The sequence below is a fragment of the Serinus canaria genome, chromosome 3 (genome assembly GCF_022539315.1).
Source record: "Serinus canaria isolate serCan28SL12 chromosome 3, serCan2020, whole genome shotgun sequence".
NCBI lineage: Eukaryota > Metazoa > Chordata > Aves > Passeriformes > Fringillidae > Serinus > Serinus canaria.
In genome coordinates this window covers 65,517,897-65,536,661 of record NC_066316.1, presented here as the reverse complement: position 1 = coordinate 65,536,661, position 18,765 = coordinate 65,517,897, and the positions used below count along the sequence as shown (strand labels likewise).

General features: G+C 38.2%; 1 protein-coding gene across 1 annotated transcript in view; it reads right to left on the bottom strand.

Annotated features, from left to right (window-relative positions):
- Positions 1-5,447: 5,447 nt before the first annotated feature.
- The window catches only part of FRK (fyn related Src family tyrosine kinase), a 47,226-nt gene continuing 33,908 nt past the window's right edge, over positions 5,448-18,765 (bottom strand). The window contains exons 5-8 of the mRNA XM_009097104.4: positions 15,331-15,489; positions 10,166-10,347; positions 8,093-8,258; positions 5,448-6,228 (exon numbers count right to left, since the gene is read on the bottom strand). Of these exons, the coding sequence (XP_009095352.3) occupies positions 6,035-6,228; positions 8,093-8,258; positions 10,166-10,347; positions 15,331-15,489 (701 nt within the window). The 3' untranslated portion in view covers positions 5,448-6,034. The remainder of the gene's footprint in view (positions 6,229-8,092; positions 8,259-10,165; positions 10,348-15,330; positions 15,490-18,765) is intronic.

Sequence of the window (18,765 nt, the reverse complement as noted above, 5' to 3'; positions counted from 1 at the left end):
ATAACTGATCTGGTATCTGGAAGAGATGATAGCATGGATGAGAGCCAGCTCGCTAAGGAGAGAGCCAATGCTGATGGTAGGAGACAGTTATTACCAAAGTGTTGTGGTAAGAGTGTGGCTTCAGGGGACACTGTGACTTTGGAGAACTGTTGTTTATGTTATGAAGATGAGGTAAAAAGAATGATGAAATGTACATTTTTCCAACTTTTTATTTTTGGTGCAAATTAATCAAGAACTAAGAAGTTCTAAAAGAATGAACAAGTTCCGTTTTCTTTCTTTTGGCTTCTGAGAGGGCTGTGCAACTAAGACTCTGGTGATGACACCAGCAGACAGCTATTTCTTATAAGAAGCTGCCTCAGAAGAAAAACAGCCCACCAAATCTTTGTGTTCTTTTTTGATATTTTTAAACCTTTGGCAGAGTAATAGAGCACTTTGGAATATGAGTGGCTTTTGCTCTTTGCAAATGTAAATAAATAGATCATAGCATAAAAACATCTAAGCAAATGTTTTTTAAATATCAAGGACAGAAAAAAAAATAGTTGAAAAGTAGGAGAAAAAAATAATGTTGAAAACCATGAAAATCATCATGACCAATAACAGAAACTTTAGAAACTTTTTTTTTTAATGTAGTTTTAGGAATAATCTTTATAGCTCAACTTTTTCTTTCTTTTTACTTTAGAAAAAGAACAGAAAGAAACCTCTTTATCTCTCAGCGTAACTAAAGAGTCTTTTTACTCAGTGGACATTCTAATCTTCCTTTAATGAAATTGCTTAATAAATGGGGAAAGGAGAAAGAAATTAAGACATTGTATCTGCCTTCTCCATATCTGCTTAATTTGTGAGAATTTATTTTGTTGAAAATAGTGGTGGGATCCAAGGTACAATTTCTATCACAGTTTTCATTTCTAGTGATGCTGAGATCCAGAAATTGGCTAAAATTAATTTCTGGGCTACTGAATGCTTCAAACATACATTTTAATTTTCCCTATACCAAAGTAAGGCCAGACTGACTCCTTCAGCCTAATATAGCCATGAAGATTAAAATGCCAAAGTACTTTTCAGTGATTTCCCCAGCTTGCTTATACATGCCATGGATTTTTTTTTTCTTTCTCATTAGTCTTTCCTGAGAAGCCTGAGACTAAAAAATAAATTACACGGACCTGCTAATAGTAAGCGTGGAGAGAATTAAGTCTTTTTTCATAGATCCCAGTTCAGTATTTTGTTCAAGCATAGACAGTTCTTCTGAGCACACTTTTGCAGCAGTGGCTGAGGCACACACTGGCCCAAATCTTGTTGGAACAGGATGAAAACCACACAGCTTTTCAGACACTTAAACCCCTTCAAGCACAGTGGAGCAGCTCCTACATGCAGCATTTTTATTTGCTCCAAGATCCATACACTACAAGTAGCTGACCAGTCACAATGGCTGGGGGCACTGAGTGGATGTGTTGGTACAGCAATTTTTAAAGTCATGAAACAGAAGCATGTGGGAGAGAGAGCACAAGGAGCAATCACTTGAATAAGTCATGTCCTCCATTGCTCTGTGGTGATAATTTGTTGACTCTGAACCACCACAAAAATAATGCACTCGACTGGTTCAGTTCCTTGTTTGCTCTAAGTTACAAAAATACACAATGAAAATTTATGCTCATAGTCAATAATTTGGAGAGCAAATATGGCACACAATGGACAGTAAAAGAAAGCAGTATGAGAGACAGAAGGTTCCCTGTTAACCTATCATGTTTAATACTCCTGCATATGTTGTTGAGTGCAGATTAGGTGAAAGAAGTTCTCCAATAGAAGTAAAAAATAAACATCAGGGACTCTCTAATAGTTGCTTCTCAATTCCATTGTTCCATAACTTTCTGAGGAATTGAGAGTTTAAGAAAAATAGAGGTTCTTTCTTTATGGCAGGACATTTTTAAGTTATCATTTGTAAAACCACATAAAATGATTTAGTTGTCAAAGAATAACTGAATTGCATAAATAAAACATTACATAAAAGACATCTCAGTACAATTTATGTGAAGTGAATTTCACAAGAACCAGTCTATTGTAGAAAATTCAACTTATCTCTTCCTGATCCTTTTATTCTATCTAAACATAGAAATTTATGTCAGTTCAAAAAAAAATCTATTACTGTTTCTCATAACTGAATCCATTATTTTCCCTCCATGATCCATCAGGTAAAAACAAGTGCAATAGACAGTTCTAGCAGAGCCTTGAACATAAAAGGCCTCAAGAATAGAATGAGATCTGTTAAACCTATCTTGCTGTGCACTATAACTGGAAATGATAACCTTGAGGTTTAATTTAAAACAAGTCATAGAAAACACTTCTGACTGTAATTGTTATCTGTCACATAAATAAAATTATTATAAAACGGAAATGGGCTTGAAAAGGTAGAGTTTTGCTTGTTGGATTGCCTGTAAGCAAACTGAACTCTGTAAAGGTTTATCACTCTCTGCTGCCTTCTTCCTCCAGTCTTTCTTAATAATGGATCCATTCAACTGCAAAAACGTGGAAAGAGCTGGAAACCAATTATTAATTTTCCCTATTACTATTTCCAGAGCTTTACTGATTCTGTTGCATTTAGCGATTTTGTCTCCTTTGTTCCCCTGCTAGCCCAAGGAAAAACAAAAAACCAAAATTAGACCTCATACTAGAGTGGCAGTATTTCCCTTGTATGGCAGCAGTTTCCAGACAGGCAAAATGAGGGAGTGAGTGCAAGTGCATGGATTAAGCCAGAAAAAGAAACCAATGGATCTCAGATCAGCACCTGTGCTTCCCAAGCTTGGCCTCCACTGGATTGTTCATAGTGGCAAAGGAACTCTGCCAGGCACCAGATTTAGAGCAAGAGAAGAATGAACAGCCTGCTTTCCTGCTTTTCCTTGCTTTTCAATTTGCTGTGAAAAGAAAGTGCACTGGTCTCAGAACACATAGCAGTGAGATGGAAACAGAACTCAGGCTTGGAAGTCAAAGATTCACCACACCTTTCCACCTACAGTGCATCTTGGAGAGGCCAGACATGCACAGGCTGCCTCAAAGATGAACCCAAAATTAATTTACTTGTTATAGTGCCTATAATGAGACACACCAAAGTGAACCTACCTGCTGCCTTTCAGAGAGCACTGCAGGTGTCCCACGCTGAGCCAGCACACAGGAGAGGCAGCTTACAGAACCAAACTCCTTTAAGCAGCTGTGGCTGTGCAAGTACACAAGGAGAAAGAGTGGGAAGAGCAGGGAAAGGTGCCTGCCAGCAGCAGCCCAGCGTACCAGGCTGTATCACCTGGAGACCATCACATGCAGGTGCCTGCTCCTCACACAGCTCAGCAGGGTGCAGCTCACTTGCAGTTTCTGCTCCTTTCAGCCTAAGGTGGCTCCTGAGGCTGCACTTGGTAGAGGGAGCTTGAAACAGCTGACTGCAGTTTGCAGCAGGTGGATTATTACACACCCTCCTCAGTGAAGGGTCTCATCTCTGCCAGATTCCTTCACAGCAGCAACCACAGAGAACCCTGCCAAGGGTACTTCAGAGGAAAAATGGAGTTCTGGGCACTGATTCATCATCTCAAGGAGCCTCTCTCTCCTTTGACTATAGGAGAAATTAAGGAGACAAAGAAGTCACTTTAGCTGGACAAATAGACTTTCTGCTCCTTTAATGCTGGTTTCAGAATATGTTCATTGTACAGGTGGGATTTCTTCAGAATTACTGATGTCACTTTAGTGGAGTTCTGCAATAACCTGTTGACTTCCACCCAAGGGAAGAGGCCAGCACAGAGCAGCTTGGACCAAATTAGTGTAATTTGAAATTTTGAAAACTTTCCTATTTCCCAGGTGCCAATTATGCTTTTTTTCCTGGAAGCTTGTCTTCTGTGAAATGCACACATCTATGCTGATCTTTTAGCAGCATTTTTGGGGTTTGGTTAGTTGATTTTTTAGTTTGTTTGGTTTTTGGGTTTTTTTTGGGTTGTTTTTTTTTTTATTGGGCAAACTCAGCTTTTATTTGCAACATTCTTAATGTCATTAGTCTGAAAAATCATGTCAGAAATACTGCTTGAATAGGAAGATCACAAGCTTGATGCAGAGATCTTTCCACAGCATTCCTATTATCATTACATAAATTCACTCTGTGAGATTGGTCAACCTCATACTATAACAGTGTTAAAAACAGCTCCTAGCTAGACAAGAGATGCATGGAAGTTTGATAATCATAAATAACATCTTGTTGAGGCCATGAGCCAGAAGTTAGCACAAGTCTCAAAATAAGCATGGATGGAGGACAACAGGAGACTTTGCCTGGGAATCTCCCAGGTCTTTCCATGCCAATTCTTATCAGGTGGGTTTAGCAAAGCCATTCAACCTCTTCTTCTTTCAGAGTGGATGACTACTTTCCAAAAATCACATAGATGCTATGACAGCTAATTAATTATAGTTGTATTATGCTTTACAAATTTAATTAGTATAAAGAGGATTAGTAGAGAGAAACACTGTACAGAAAATTAAGTTGAACATAGACACAGTGCTGGAAAGCCACTGTAGTGAGATAGAAAGAGGAGAAAAATGATAAATAAGGAAAGGGATTTTGAATAATGAGTACTTAAGAGGTGTGTATGAAAGAAATGAGCTGTGTGCTGCCTTGCAAAGGCAGAGTAGGGGGAAAGGAAATAAAAAATTAGAAGCAAGGCAAGCAAACAAGATGAATAGATTTGAAATATAAAGTGAAGATAATCATATGGAAAAGATGTAATAAAAGCCACCCAGATCCAGTAATGGATCTTACTGATATTAGAGGAAAATGGTAGCACACTTGTATTGACCCCACACTATGTTAACACAATACAGCTCTTAATTCCTGAATTATATTGTTAAATAATTAACTGATGAATCATAAGTAAATAATTAAAGCTTGGTTCTGTAAGCCTCACAACTGAGAAAATAAAACTGTCACAGTGATACCAGATTTTAGCAGAACTGATACCGTAGTTAGGGAAAGGGCAAAAAAAATTAATATCTACAGCTAGCTATATAGACTGCAAGCAGAAGTACCTGGGCTGCATTTCTCCATGGGACAAAATGAAATGGATCATCTAGTACTTAAATCCCCTGTATTAAAGTTGAACCCGAAAGGTAGAAGAAAGGATTGCTAGTTACTCTGCAAAATACCTAGACCTGCCCTGTTGGAGGGTTTGTGATTTGGGGAAGCAGGATTGAAAAGGCTGTCACTCTAAAACACTGAGACAGTCTTGAGTTTATGTTAAAATATCTTTTCCTCCAATATCACTAAAATTAAGAACCATAAAATAAACCCTCGCAGTTCGATGGACAATAACTCATAGATAGTTAACAATCTTAAGAACAAACAGCTTCTAATAAGAATTCAAAATAATATTTTTGTTTATTCTTGTAAAAGGAGTACAGTATACAAAATATAAAAAGATCAGCTTGTGCATCTAGAAGACAAAATAATTCCTTTTCTCCTTAAATATCTCCCATTATTTTCAGATATAGCAAAAGCACATGTACTTCAATTCTAAGCAAGGCAATTAATTTGGATTCTGACAAATCAGAGCCATCAGTCACAGGATTACTTTTATTATTTTTTACAATGAAAGGACTCTGGGAGCACAGATCCTGCTGTGTAGAGCCATCACATTCCTTCCCAAGAACAAACTGATAGGAATGAAAAGTCTAACAGTAAATAATTATTCCAATAAAGAAATTACAAAAAGCTACAATAATTACGTAGTTAGACTCATTTCAATTGTTTGTTCTTTCAACATATCATTTTAAAATAAATAGAAGACTATTTTTTGGAAAGGCCCACCCTCCTGCTTCCTGATGCTTTTGTCTTGCAAAAACTTGCCAGCAGCAAAAAAAATAAGATCAGGGAGGGGATGAAGTGTACCAGGATTCTTCAGCACCCCTAAATAACCCCCCACCTGGGGTTAGGCTGACTGCACAGCCTCTGTTAGCCACGTTGGCTAGAACATGTCCTTCAGGAGCATCCCGAGGGTTCATGTGCCATGGCCTGGGCCTAGGCAAAGGCATAGAGCTCGTTGTTGAAGTAGTTCTCCAGCTGGTCACTGAGGGACTCAAAGGTGGGCCGCTCATCGGGCTCCGCGCTCCAGCACTGCTCCATCATCCTGTAGAGTGGCGCTGGGCACATCTCCGGCTGGGGAAGTCTGTACCCACTGTCCAGCAGCTGGATCACCTGGTGTCCCAGCATACCTGCAAGCCAAAATGAGTTCATCACCCAGGATCTGCTTCTGGGTGCCATGTGTTCCTCTCTCTTCAGCACAGAATCACCACAGAATGGTTTGGGTTGGAAAGGACCTTAAGGATCACCCAGTTCAAAACCCCTGCCATGAGCAGGGATACCTTCCACTAGACCAAGTTGCTCAAAGCCCTTCCAGCCTGGCCTTGAACAATTCCAGCGACAGAGCCTCATCTCTTACTGTTTACCATCAATTAAAAACCACCTCCAACATTTCCCCACCACCTCACCCTGACTGCCAGCTGCAAGGCATCACAAATAGGTTTGTCTGCATGGAGGCTTTTCTTCCACCATTCGGGTTTGTCACAATTTTTCTGACATCTATTTAGCTTAAATGGTTCCTAAACGCCTCAAGTCCCAGTGACTACAAAATCTCCTAAGAAAACCTGACCTGCTGCTGAATTTTCCTCTCATTTAGGTACTTTTTCCTCAAGTAAGCCTTCTTTCCTCAAGGGCAGCTGGGCAATGGTATCACCCCTGCTCCATCACCACCAGTCATGGAGAAGAAACCATTCCCTTATCTTTGCTATACCTTTATATACTAAGACTATTGTCCTGTTCTCTTCCAGTTTTTCACTCTGTAAAATAAATCTTGATTTGTGTTAACTTCTTTTCCCTAGATCTCTGATGGTGCTTCCTCTGCACATTATCCACTGCCACCACAAATCAACATAAACTCTTCTGACTGATTACTGAGAACAAACTCCTGAAAGTAATACCAAGTAAGCAAATAGTAAAATCACATTTTTTACTTTTAAGATACAGATGCCTTTACAAAGGTGGGGGGGTAATACTGAATGAGTTTTGAGACAATATCCAGAGCCATGGTGTTACATATTTTTTATACTAAAATGATTTATTTATGTGTGTGTGTCCATATGTACACAACTATAGTTTATATAAGACTTCAGGATATTTTGCTTTGCTTTTTTTTCTTCAGAACAATTTCACAGGAGGTGAGGGTGGGAATCAAAAAGTAAAATCAATTTTCCCTTTTACAGAAAATATCAGTTTGGGACCCTGTGAAATGTAGTTTATGGCAAACGCACCACCCCTCAGGCCTGTACAGACACAACATAACTTTTTTTTTGCTTTAGTTCTTCCCTTGTGTTCTACTCACCAGCACAAAATGAGTCACAGTCAATCATCTCACTGATATTTTGTGTTATTGGAGCCACAGTTCCTTGAGCATTTCTCAAAGTACTAGAAATAGTAGCTGCTCTCAGACTACTATATCTACTTTTGAGGTTGGTGACATTTTATTTTTTAATTATTTAGTTCTTGTGATCCTTTCCTTTATGAAGACTTTTCACTGCAACAATCATACATGAGGGAGGGGGGTAAAAGCACCCTGATTTATTTTTCAGACACCTTCTTTCTGAAGAGCTTGTTCAGCACTTCACACATAATCTATTCTTCCATGAGATATACTAAAAGAAATAAAAATTCAAAAAGGAGAGTTTGGGGAACAAAAAAACACTTCCTTTATTTCTTCCCTTTTTTCACATTCCAAGAATTGGCATGTTTGATCTGATGATGGAGGAAAATAGCCAGCTGGCTTAGGTGCCTGTGCAGATTGACTCCATCAAGAGGAAGCTTGAATGTGTGCTAACCACAGCCTTTGCAAAGCTTCCAGGAGGCCCAGGGAAGCCAGAAGGTCTGCCCCACTAAATGGACCTCATCTAAACAACCTTCTTCCTCTCTTTAAAATTTTAACCCTTTAACATGCCCATAGTTCAGGCATTCAACCTTCTTTTTTTGTGTTATTCTGAAATCAAGACAAAAATTAGACATCCTTCTTTAGGTAAAATTACTTACCATGATAAGGCATCTGCCCATAGGTGATTATTTCAAACAGAAGTATCCCAAAGGACCAGACATCTGATTTAATGCTGAATCTGTTGTAGCGGATTGCCTCCGGGGCTGTCCATTTCACTGGGAGTTTTGTTTCTGTCCTAGCTTCATATATTTTTTCATTTTCTACCTATCATGGGTAAAACAAAACAAGCCTGGTTTCAGACCTGCTTCAGCAAAGCACTTAAGCATCTGACTAAGCTCTGCATGTGCCTAATCTTATCTTTTAACCAAACTCTTGTTTTTCACGTAAGTACCCATGTTCTGAAGTCTACCATTGCATTCAGCTTTGCAGTTGAAAAGTGTGGAGACTTCATCAGAGGCTTTTCTAAAGCATTTATCATTTCAAGCAAGCACACAGCACTGTAGTGGCTCCTGATCAATTATGACTTGCTGCTGTGAATTCTGGACCCGGCAAGCAAGATTTCAAAAGTCTTCCAGGAGTGGCAGTGTAAGCATCCTGCTGACACTAGAGACCAAATGTCTCCACGTCTGGTCTACAGTAAAGAGAAAAGGCAAGAGCAAGAGCTAATGAATTTCAGAAGATTTCTTCTGTGATTTATTGTGATGTTGAAGGGTCATTGACTTTGATAACAGTGGCTTAAGCAGGTTTTGGGGGAAGAAAGAATAAACTCTGACTGATTCAAATTAACATATTAGTTTCTCATGAGCTAATTAGTGTAAAGTCTAGGTGAAAGACACAAAAAAATTGTTGAGTTGCAAGTTTGTAGAATCATGTCCTTAAAGGTTTATTGCAAGGACATCTAAATTTTGTGAACATGTCTTCTCTCTTTAATTCCTACATGTAATTTAGTGTACACAAGTCACACCTAAGCCTCAGTCAAGTTTTTCACATGCAAATCCAGATGGATGTGTACCAGATTTTGATTTTTTGATTGTTTAAATATAGAATGTATATTTCCTAGCTGCAACGCTCAATAGTTTTGAAAATACATGTTGTTATTAATTTATATCTCTATACTTCTACAGTTGGCATCTTGACCATAACATTAATCTTTAAAAACAAGAAACATATCCATTATGAGCATTGTTCATTTAAATATATATATATATTATGTTAAAGAAGTTTTAATATGAATTTATGTGTATTTAGAACAATCAAAATTAAATTTAAAAAATTTTCAGTCCCTTGATGACTTTGTTAAGCCAACATTCTATACTTCATTATGTAATAAATCCAATTCTATTATGAACTTCAATTTCTGCTGTTTGAATGGGAAAACAAAATGAGAAGCAGAAGACTTTTTTCTCTGTTTTTCCTTCTCAGTGCAAGAACATAAATAAATAATAAAACCCAAGCACAACGTCAGAAATTATGGATTTCATATGGAAATCCATAAAATAAAGCAAAATTAATCTTTCCAACACTGATTAAATAATTTTCAGAGGTAGGAAATCTTGCTTCTAAACCACAGCTCTTCCACAGGGATACTTTGGCCAGTGACCCTTGGCATTCTCTGCCTTCAAGGACTAGAGAAAAAACCAAAACGGTGCAGTGGCAAAGAATTTGCATCAGACTTAAAGCTCTGAGAGCTCACTTTATAAATGTTGCTGTTAGCTGTGGAGAGGAATAAGGTTCTTTTATGATTACTACCTCTGATCACAAGCACCATGGAGGCAGTGGGGAAGTGAACAAGGAGAGAATATATGTCAATACATTTTTATACGCCTTCCCTTACAGGCCCAGGTGTACAATCTTTCAATCGTTCCTCTCCATGTTGTGGATAAATCTTGTCCAGCAAAGTGTATTTGCTTGCCAGGATCTTTCTTGGGTGGTTGGGTGGGAAGCAGACACCAAGATTCTTCAGACTGACACAAAGGCACAGGACTATTTCTGACCTTGCATGGGATAGTGCAGGTAGAAGATACAACTGAACATGGTATGGGTCCTTTTCTGCCTGGGCTTGCCTTTGTCTCTATCCATCAATTCAGGGCTACAGTTTGTTCTTTAGCTGGCCTCTCCCACCTTGTTCTCAAGAGTTAAAAGCAGGGGCATTTAACCCTCTCACAACCTACCTTAAAAACTCTTGCAAGTCCGAAGTCTGCCACTTTGTAAACATTGTGCTCACCAACAAGAACATTCCTGGCTGCCAGATCCCTATGGATATAGTTCTGAGATTCAAGGTATGCCATCCCAGAAGCCACCTGAGCTGCCATGTCTATTTGATGTGTCAGGCAGATTTGAGAGCCTCCATCTTCTGTTTAAAAAGGAGATGACAAGAACAACATAACAAGAAGAAGATGTTGATTTCAGACATAAATAACTGAAAACCTGCCTGGTTCAAAAAGCCCACACAAATAAACCAAACCATGCAATACAATAAAGTAAAAGCCCAGCCAAATGACAGGGATTACTGAATGACATTACTTATTTCCCAACAACTGAGTAACAATGCTTGTCCCATCTTCTCTAAAAGAATAGATACTACATGCAGGAGTTAATCTAGGCCAGGAAGGAGCTGCTGACACAGTCCAAAGAGAAAATCTTTTATCTACTGATGGTAACATAGTATGAACCTTTCTTACATAAAGGGTTCATAAAACTGTTCCAAACTGTGAATAAGAGTTAATGTCCGTACCCAGTGGTTGTAGCTAGAGCTGACTAAAGATGGAAAAGCACAAAATTATCCTTGTTCCCTGTTCTCCAGTGATTCTAACTAGGGAAAATGCCATCTTCTGTCCAGTATATCTCATTTTCACTTTCCAGTCCGCTTGACTGCTTCATGTTGTTATCTCTGTTGTCTCTACTCAAGACTAGGACTCCTTGAGATGCTTTCAAGCTGCCTCCTTCTCCAGTAGAACTTTCTGAAGCAATGTTATGTCATTCCTACCCCACTAAGATAAGCAAATTCCAGAAAGTGAGATTTGACAATCAGAGATCATTGTTCAAACAGTGCAGTAGAAGAAATTTGAGCTGAGCAACTTGCCTCTACAAATGGAGGAAAGTCTCAGGCCATGAAAAGCTGCAGCCAAAAATTGTAAGACAGGTAACCAAAAAATAAAATTTAATTGGGGTATAACAAATTAGAGTACAAATTCAGGGCCTTTGTGGCATTTTGGGGACAGCTAACCAACCTCCTCAATGCAAAGAATTTAAACCAGGAGGTAATTCATTGTAAACCAAATCAGTATTACATTCAAGGACCACTTCACCCAATACCAAATGCTGCAGCCCTGAAGTATGGCTTTCTACTTCTGTAGCCTCTAACACTCAAAACAATTTCAGCTTTGTTTCAGAATCTTAATATCAAAAAGCTGAATCCTTGCTGCTAGGCTTATTGGCAGTTCTTTGTCATCAGCTTAGTGACTTCTACTTAATGCCTCTGTGTTAAAGGAATAAAAGTTTTGTAGCTGGCAGTTTTCTCTCACTTATTATTAATTTATTTGCAGTGATAGCATGTCTTAGCATTGTTTTAAATAGCCTACTCCAGTTCTGGCATTTTATTTGATGCCATTATTTTTTTATTTTATGTCATCCCGCCTTATGAAGAGTGTGAAATGCCATTATTTACTAATGTATTCTGCAATCTCCAGGCCTTGAATTTCCTGCTCATCTGGATGCTCTGACATAATTAGGAAAAAAAAATAAATTTGTCCTGTATGTGTTTTACTCCACATCATTTTGAGGCTAAAAATTCCAACACTAAGATTATTTACTTCTATTGTTGACTCAGAATGTCTTTTCCTCCCCTACACATGTTTCATACTGCGTAGACTTTTCAAAGAGAGAGGTACAAAAATTGGGTAGGGTTAAAATCCACTCAGCCCTCAGAATAATACAACACTTTGAAGATTTTCAGTTCTGATAACTGGCAGGCATCAACATTTGTTATTCATCTTGTCAGACAGAGATATAAATCCACAAATGATGGTCATGTAGTATTTAATCGGAAAATAATTAAATGTTTTCAAGCACCTTGCATTAGTACTTGGGTTTTGGAAGTTAGTCTATGTCAATCAGCTTTAAATATTCCCTTTCACACGGCTTCATCTGCATGTGTTGTGAACTACCTGCTGATGAGAGCAGACAAGGATACCAACAAAGCTGAGCACAGGTTTGTCACTGGTCTGCTGATGCTCCAGGACAGCCTGACTTCAGCTTGCTCCAAGGGGCAAAATAAGGCAATGCCACAAGAAAAAGGAGTGACTCATCAGCCTTGTGTTTAATGAGCTGCTTCAGTGCAGAACAGGAGTCAGAACTGCTAAACCCCCCTGTTTTATTCCCTGCAGACACTGAGGAGCACCATGCTAAAGGACAAGGATAAGATCCACCACTAACACTGGAGTGGCAGCTGAAAGACCATTTCTTTCATTAGAGCCTGTTTGGAATACCAGACTGGGCTCAGCTTCTGCCTTTGGCCTGTGGGCTGAGGGAGGGGAAGAGGACACAGTTGCCCTGGCTGCTGCAGTGTTTTTTGGATGATCTCTCTGTAAGCTGGTTCTACACTGCAGCTTTCTGGAGCTAAAAAAGGGAAAGCTTTAATGAAGAGCCTCAGCTGACCAGGAGCTACAACCTGTGCACAAAAAGAGAGGATGAAATCAGAAGTCTCTTTGGGATCTGAGGTGTAAATCACTTATGTATGTCTCATAAAGATTTCCGACTACACCTCCAAAGCTCCAGGCTGGGCCAGACAGAGAACACAAGAACAACTTCTCTGGACAAAGTATCCCAGTACCTCACTACCCTCACAGTGAAGCATTTCTAAAAATTACCTAATATAAATCTACCATCTTTCCATTTAAAGCCATTCCTCTTTTCCCTATCATTACCTGGCCTTGTAAAAAGTCCTTTTCCAGCTCTCTTATAGACTCCCATTAGGTAATGGAAGGCTACTTTAAGTTTATATCTAGCTAGCTAGCTATAGGTATAGATATGTTTATATAACTTCCACACTCAAAATCAGGCACTACTGCTGAATTTATAAATTTATAAATAATCCAATGGATTATTCTTTAACTGATCGAGAAAATGTAGCACCTCCATGTCCTTTTTTACTAATATTTTTTGACAAAACCCTCAACCTCATATGAAAAATTTATTAGAGAAAATATTAAAGAAGTCTTGGGGTCTGCACCCTGTTCTAAGCAATCTACCATAACTGCTCATATAGAAAAGACAGGAAAATATTCTCATTGACAGATATCTGACAATAAAAAAAGAGAAAAATAAATAAGCGGCACTTTCTCCAGTGAGGGCATTGCCTCCACAATAATTCACTGAATTTCAAGAATATATACCTGCCAGAACAAGCCCCAGGCCCATCAGCATTGATAAAAGCACTCATACATTTATGACAATTTCATTCACTTCCAATAACAAAGAAAAATTTTCGGGTGCATTTTCTCATACTGGTGGCAGCTCAATAACTCTGCATAGCAGTGCTCATCAAGAACTCTCCCAAAGTACATTTACAGTGTGCACAGGGAATTCCCATGTCCATCATTATTAAGTAGCTGTCATTATGGGGAAATGTGATAGTAACTGTGAATAAAATATTAGGGACTTTTAAAGCTGGAACAGCATACCATACAGTTCTAAAAGGGGAATAGGAACCAAGAATATCTCTGGACTTTTCTCCACTCTAATTTGCTTTATTTTTCCATAGTGCACACAGAGACAGAAGCATTCTGGAAATATTTTCCTGTTTCCTGCAGAGGCTGAATCTCAAGAAAACTTACCAGGAGCTGTGCACTCCAGCTGATATAGATCACTTGCAGTCACAGAGCTCTATACAAGCTTCAATCTCTTTCCTTATTAGTCTCACTGACAGCAACAACTTTTCTCTGACCACAATACCTATCAAAACCCTTGGATCTCTGCCTCCACCTCTTAGTTCTGTGCACTTCCCTGTGCATTGGTCAGACAAGGAGGGATACCACTAGACTGGGTTTCAACTGGCCATTTTTATGGATATCTTGATGGCTGCCTGGAAAGCAGCTGACTTTCCACAGCCTCTGATGAAGAGCTACAGGAGTGAGCCCTTAGGCAAGGAGCAGGGTGCTGTGCATAGGCTGGCAACTGACCCACACACAGGCTGCAGCACTGATGTGCTCTGGACATGTTTACTCTATGCACACTAACAGGACAATTTTCACCTCTGCAATAGCTGTGACTCATCCTGGCTTTCTCAGAGCTATTTCTCCAGTGCAATAAATGTTTCCATGCACAGCAATCATTTCCTGATGTGCCAGGCTCTTTCAATCAGATATACTGCAATCTGCACACAAAGGCACCGAAGATGAGAATTTGAAGGAAATTTGTGCCTTGCTACCTATGGCCAGCAAATGCCTGAAAAACTGTGGATGATCTGGCCCAAGGTCATGGCAGACCCACTCTGGGCAGTTCCTGGTAGGGCTGTCTCTGTGTCAGAGACTTCTTTAGCTGTAATTGTGGGTGGACAGACCCTCATTTAAAAATGGTTCCTCAGAGAAGATGGGGGAAGGCATGTGTCATGGTAAATGCTGTCTGTGGAATTACACAGGGCTTTGCTTTATGGACTGTAAAGAGAGAAGAAATTCAGCATGACAACCGTGGCAAACATTTTGTCTTCAAGAAATCATTACATCTTTGAAGACATTTAGCATCTCACAGACATCTGCTAAACTGAAAATGGGTAGCAACACTAGAATCAAGAATTTCCCAATAACAGGAGTGAACTTAAAAGTGCAATCATTATGCTAGTCTGTTCCAGGCTGTACAATTTTATTTTTAATTATTATTTGCCTTCAAAAGAGCAATTTGAAGTGCTACTGAGATAAAAGCCCTGATGAGATAGGCAAGGGACAAATTTGTAGTGAAAAGCTATCCCTGACTAGTAATAGTTTTCAAAGTTGTTAAGTACATTTTGTGGAAGTGCTTCTATTTCATGTCACATATGATGACCTATCCTTCTGGATACTTATATTTTTATTCCTTTGTGTGTGTTCCCGTCTACTCCTGGAACTGGATGAAAAAATATGAGCCATTATAAGGCAGGAATCAGACTGTAGATGTGATTCTTTCCTGCTTTTTTAATATTTTGGTTGTCAAAAATTTATAAACCTTTCTGCTTTTCTCATCCCCACACATGACAAATAATGCAGCTTTTACATTAAACCAGGGTGTTGTACTTCTACCTTTTATGTTAGTGTATTTACTAAACTGCAGCACCCTTAAAATGAGTTTAGAGTCATTTGCTTACTTTTAAGGTATTCTAGAAGACTTCCATATCTCATCAGCTCAGTAATAATATAAATTGGGTCCTCCAAAGTGCAGACAGCATAAAGCTGTATAAGCTTTGGATGTCTCAAGTTCTTCATTATTTGTGCTTCCCTCAGAAAGTCTTTTGGATCCATTGAACCTGAAACAACAGCATATAACAAAACCAAGGTTATTAAAGGGCTTTCTACCAGCAATCTTAAGGGAGTAACTGATATTGTTTTCTGTCTTTGAAAGAACATTAACATCTCAAATCTTCACAGTTCCCACAAAAACAGACAGTGCAGCTGAAACAAACATTAAATGAGTGAAATATGCAAGTTGTGTAGGGACAGAGAACATATGTGTCCCAGCCACCAGAAATATAAAGGCTAAAATCAACCACCCCCAGGACTCCCCCAAACAGGAAAAAAAAACCAAGGCTAGAATGTTAAGGGTTTTACATTTTAAACAAACAACTGGTTAATGAAAGGATCAGAAACTGAGGTGAGAGTGTCTAGGTAATGAACATAAAATTTCTGAGGGAAAAGTAGTGCTGCAATAAAAATTTGTTGCACTATATTTTCAGCTTCACCAATTAAAGCCTGAAAGCACTGAAATCAGTTTAGCATATGAGGAGATGATGTGTGCATTTTATATATACAAAAACAAATAGCTATTTATAATGATCATGCAATAGCAGCCCTATCAGAAATACCAATGTATGCACAGATGTAACATTAATTTTACAATCCCTTAAACATCAAAGTGTCTTAACAGCAAATGATGGCAACTTTTTAAATGTTACATAGGATCATAACATCTCCAGTTCTATTCATATCTATAGTGAAACAATGCAGAAACTATGTCAAAGAAGCAGTCAGAAATGGCACAGGAAGATAAAGTCATGGCAAATGTAGGATTAAAGGTCATATGTCCTTTAATAGGGGATTGATTAGGAAAACATGAACAGATAAAGAATCAAACCTTTCTAGATGAATGATCCAGTAGTGATCAGATATTGTGAGATGTTTGAGGAAGCTGGTGAATAATATCTCCTTCAAAATGCATGTACAAACGTGCAAATGTGAAATTATTTAACCACTTACATGTCTCCTTTCTCCCAAATCAAAATACTTTAATAAAGAAAATATTACAGTTAAGACTGGGGAGGAAAATATCTAAGTATCCAACTTATTCTGCTCTGTGCCATGTTTAAAAACAAACTCATTTTACTCAGTAAGCAGGCTAAGTAATTTGAGAAGCCAAGGCTGCAAAAGTAAGAGTCTTTATGGGTTTTTTTTTTTAATATTAGGTAATCTATAAAGTTCATTTGGGAGTTTGATTGTGGACAAAACATGGATGTTTAAATTAAGTGAAACTCTTGGAGGCTGTTAAATGGCTTAGCAACAAAATTCCAGCTGATAATCTGTTCTACAAAAAGGACTAGAGAATCAGCCTGTTCACCCAACACCTACCTCGAATGCCACTTCCTGAAAAATGTCCCAGCCTATTTCCCAAAACATAGGAATGATGTGTGATTTCTTATCCTCACATCAGTACAAGAGGGATGATTCAGAAATGCTCCTGACACAGACTTTATGAAAAAAGAGCCACTTGACATTGCTACTTGGGAGAGCAAAGATTGCATTGCAAGGAACAGGTACTCCTCACTTCCATTTCCTCATATTTCCCTTGGCAATCCCATATTGTCCAATTTGGTGAGACTTTATAGGGTGTCATTAGGAGGAGCGGTCAAAGTATTTGGATTTCCATCAATAAATGACAAACTGCCAATAATACATCTCAACAAGTACAAACTATACTCATTCTATTTACTAACTGTCAGAGGAAAGTGGGGGCCTTCACAAAGAGTAAATGATCACACCTGGTCTGGATAAAGCAGAGATTATGACAGGGAGAAACCCCAAAATATCTGTGATTCTTACTCTATATCCTTTTCTTGTTTAGAACAGAACAATCTTTACAGATTTACTCAAACTTTCCACCAATTCTAGATTAAAAAAAAGAATTTAAAAGTCTAGGGTTGTCTTTATAGGGTTTGGACTCACTTCGATATTGATTTAAAATTTTGCCCCATTTGCTTATTGTTTCAAGATAAATGTATTGTCATGAAAATCAACCTAAAATCTACAGAGAAGCTGCATGGTGTGAGGCATTCTGCCTACAAAAGCAAATGTGTCAGCATGACTAATGATTTAGCATCAATGCCAAAATTTGACAAGTTGATCCTAAAAAGGATGAACTACTTGCTCACTTAGGGTCTACCAAATCATGGACCCTCTATGGATCATTATACAGGATTTCTTCACACCATAGAATTTGACAGTCTGATTTGTTCCCACCATCAAAGTTTGCCTACAAGGAATTTCTCAGTTTAATCATGCTGTAAACTTCTCCCAGTAAACAGAAACCAAGCAACACGTTTTTCAGATATGACAGCTTTCAATAAATTGATCAAGAAGGAAGTATTCCATTGGCTGAATTGCTGCAAATCTTTTTCAACACTGTAAAAGCAAATAGCAGTGACAATAATGGTAACAAACCAGAAAAAGATCAATAAGTATTTCCTGCATGTTTTACAGAGCATATGTAACCTTCAGTTTTACTTAGTTTATGTCTTTAAATAGTACATGCAGCAGACAGCACCCCAATCCCCCACAGCCCTGTAGATCTTATCTTGTACTTCATAAGAAGATTGGATGCCAAATGAAATAAAAGTTAAAAGTGTCTTTATGAGTGTTCTGCCTAAGATTATGTTTCAGAAACTGAATAAGCAAATTAAAAACTGCCTCTAAAAGCCACCAAACATCCTTGTTACAAATTAGTTGGATAAAGCCTGTCACAATAGTGGCAAAGATGTACAGTACATCCCTTTGAGGCAGGAAACACATGCCAAATGGAGTTTCAAATAACTGAAGGGGGTTTAAATTGTAGCTGAATATGTATGTTTTTAATGAAATATGCATTTTCACCTGTAAGTGGTAAACACAAGATAAAAAGCAGGTTACTGTAAGTAGAAACAACTTGGTCATTAACAATTAGTTAACATAAGCCTTTATTGAAACAAGTGGAGATTTCTTTTGTGTCAAATACCAGTTTGGGAGTAAATTTATCAGGACCTGAAGAAAATACAGTCGAGATAATCTGGTTTTTGAATGAAAAATGTTTTTCTAAATGTCAAAGTCATCCTTCAGAACAAAATATTGTAATCTCTTTCTTTGAGATGTTCTATGTTGTGCTGCTCTGCCAGAAATCACCTCTAACTTTTAAGCCTACTTAAAACAGATATATCAGTTCTGATTGACTTCTCTTTGAAAATATTTGTTCTAGATCTGAGAAAGCTTCACATTCTAAGATAAACACTGATAACCTGGAAATGAGTTAGAGAGGAAGTTAGTTATTTTCCAGATTCTAT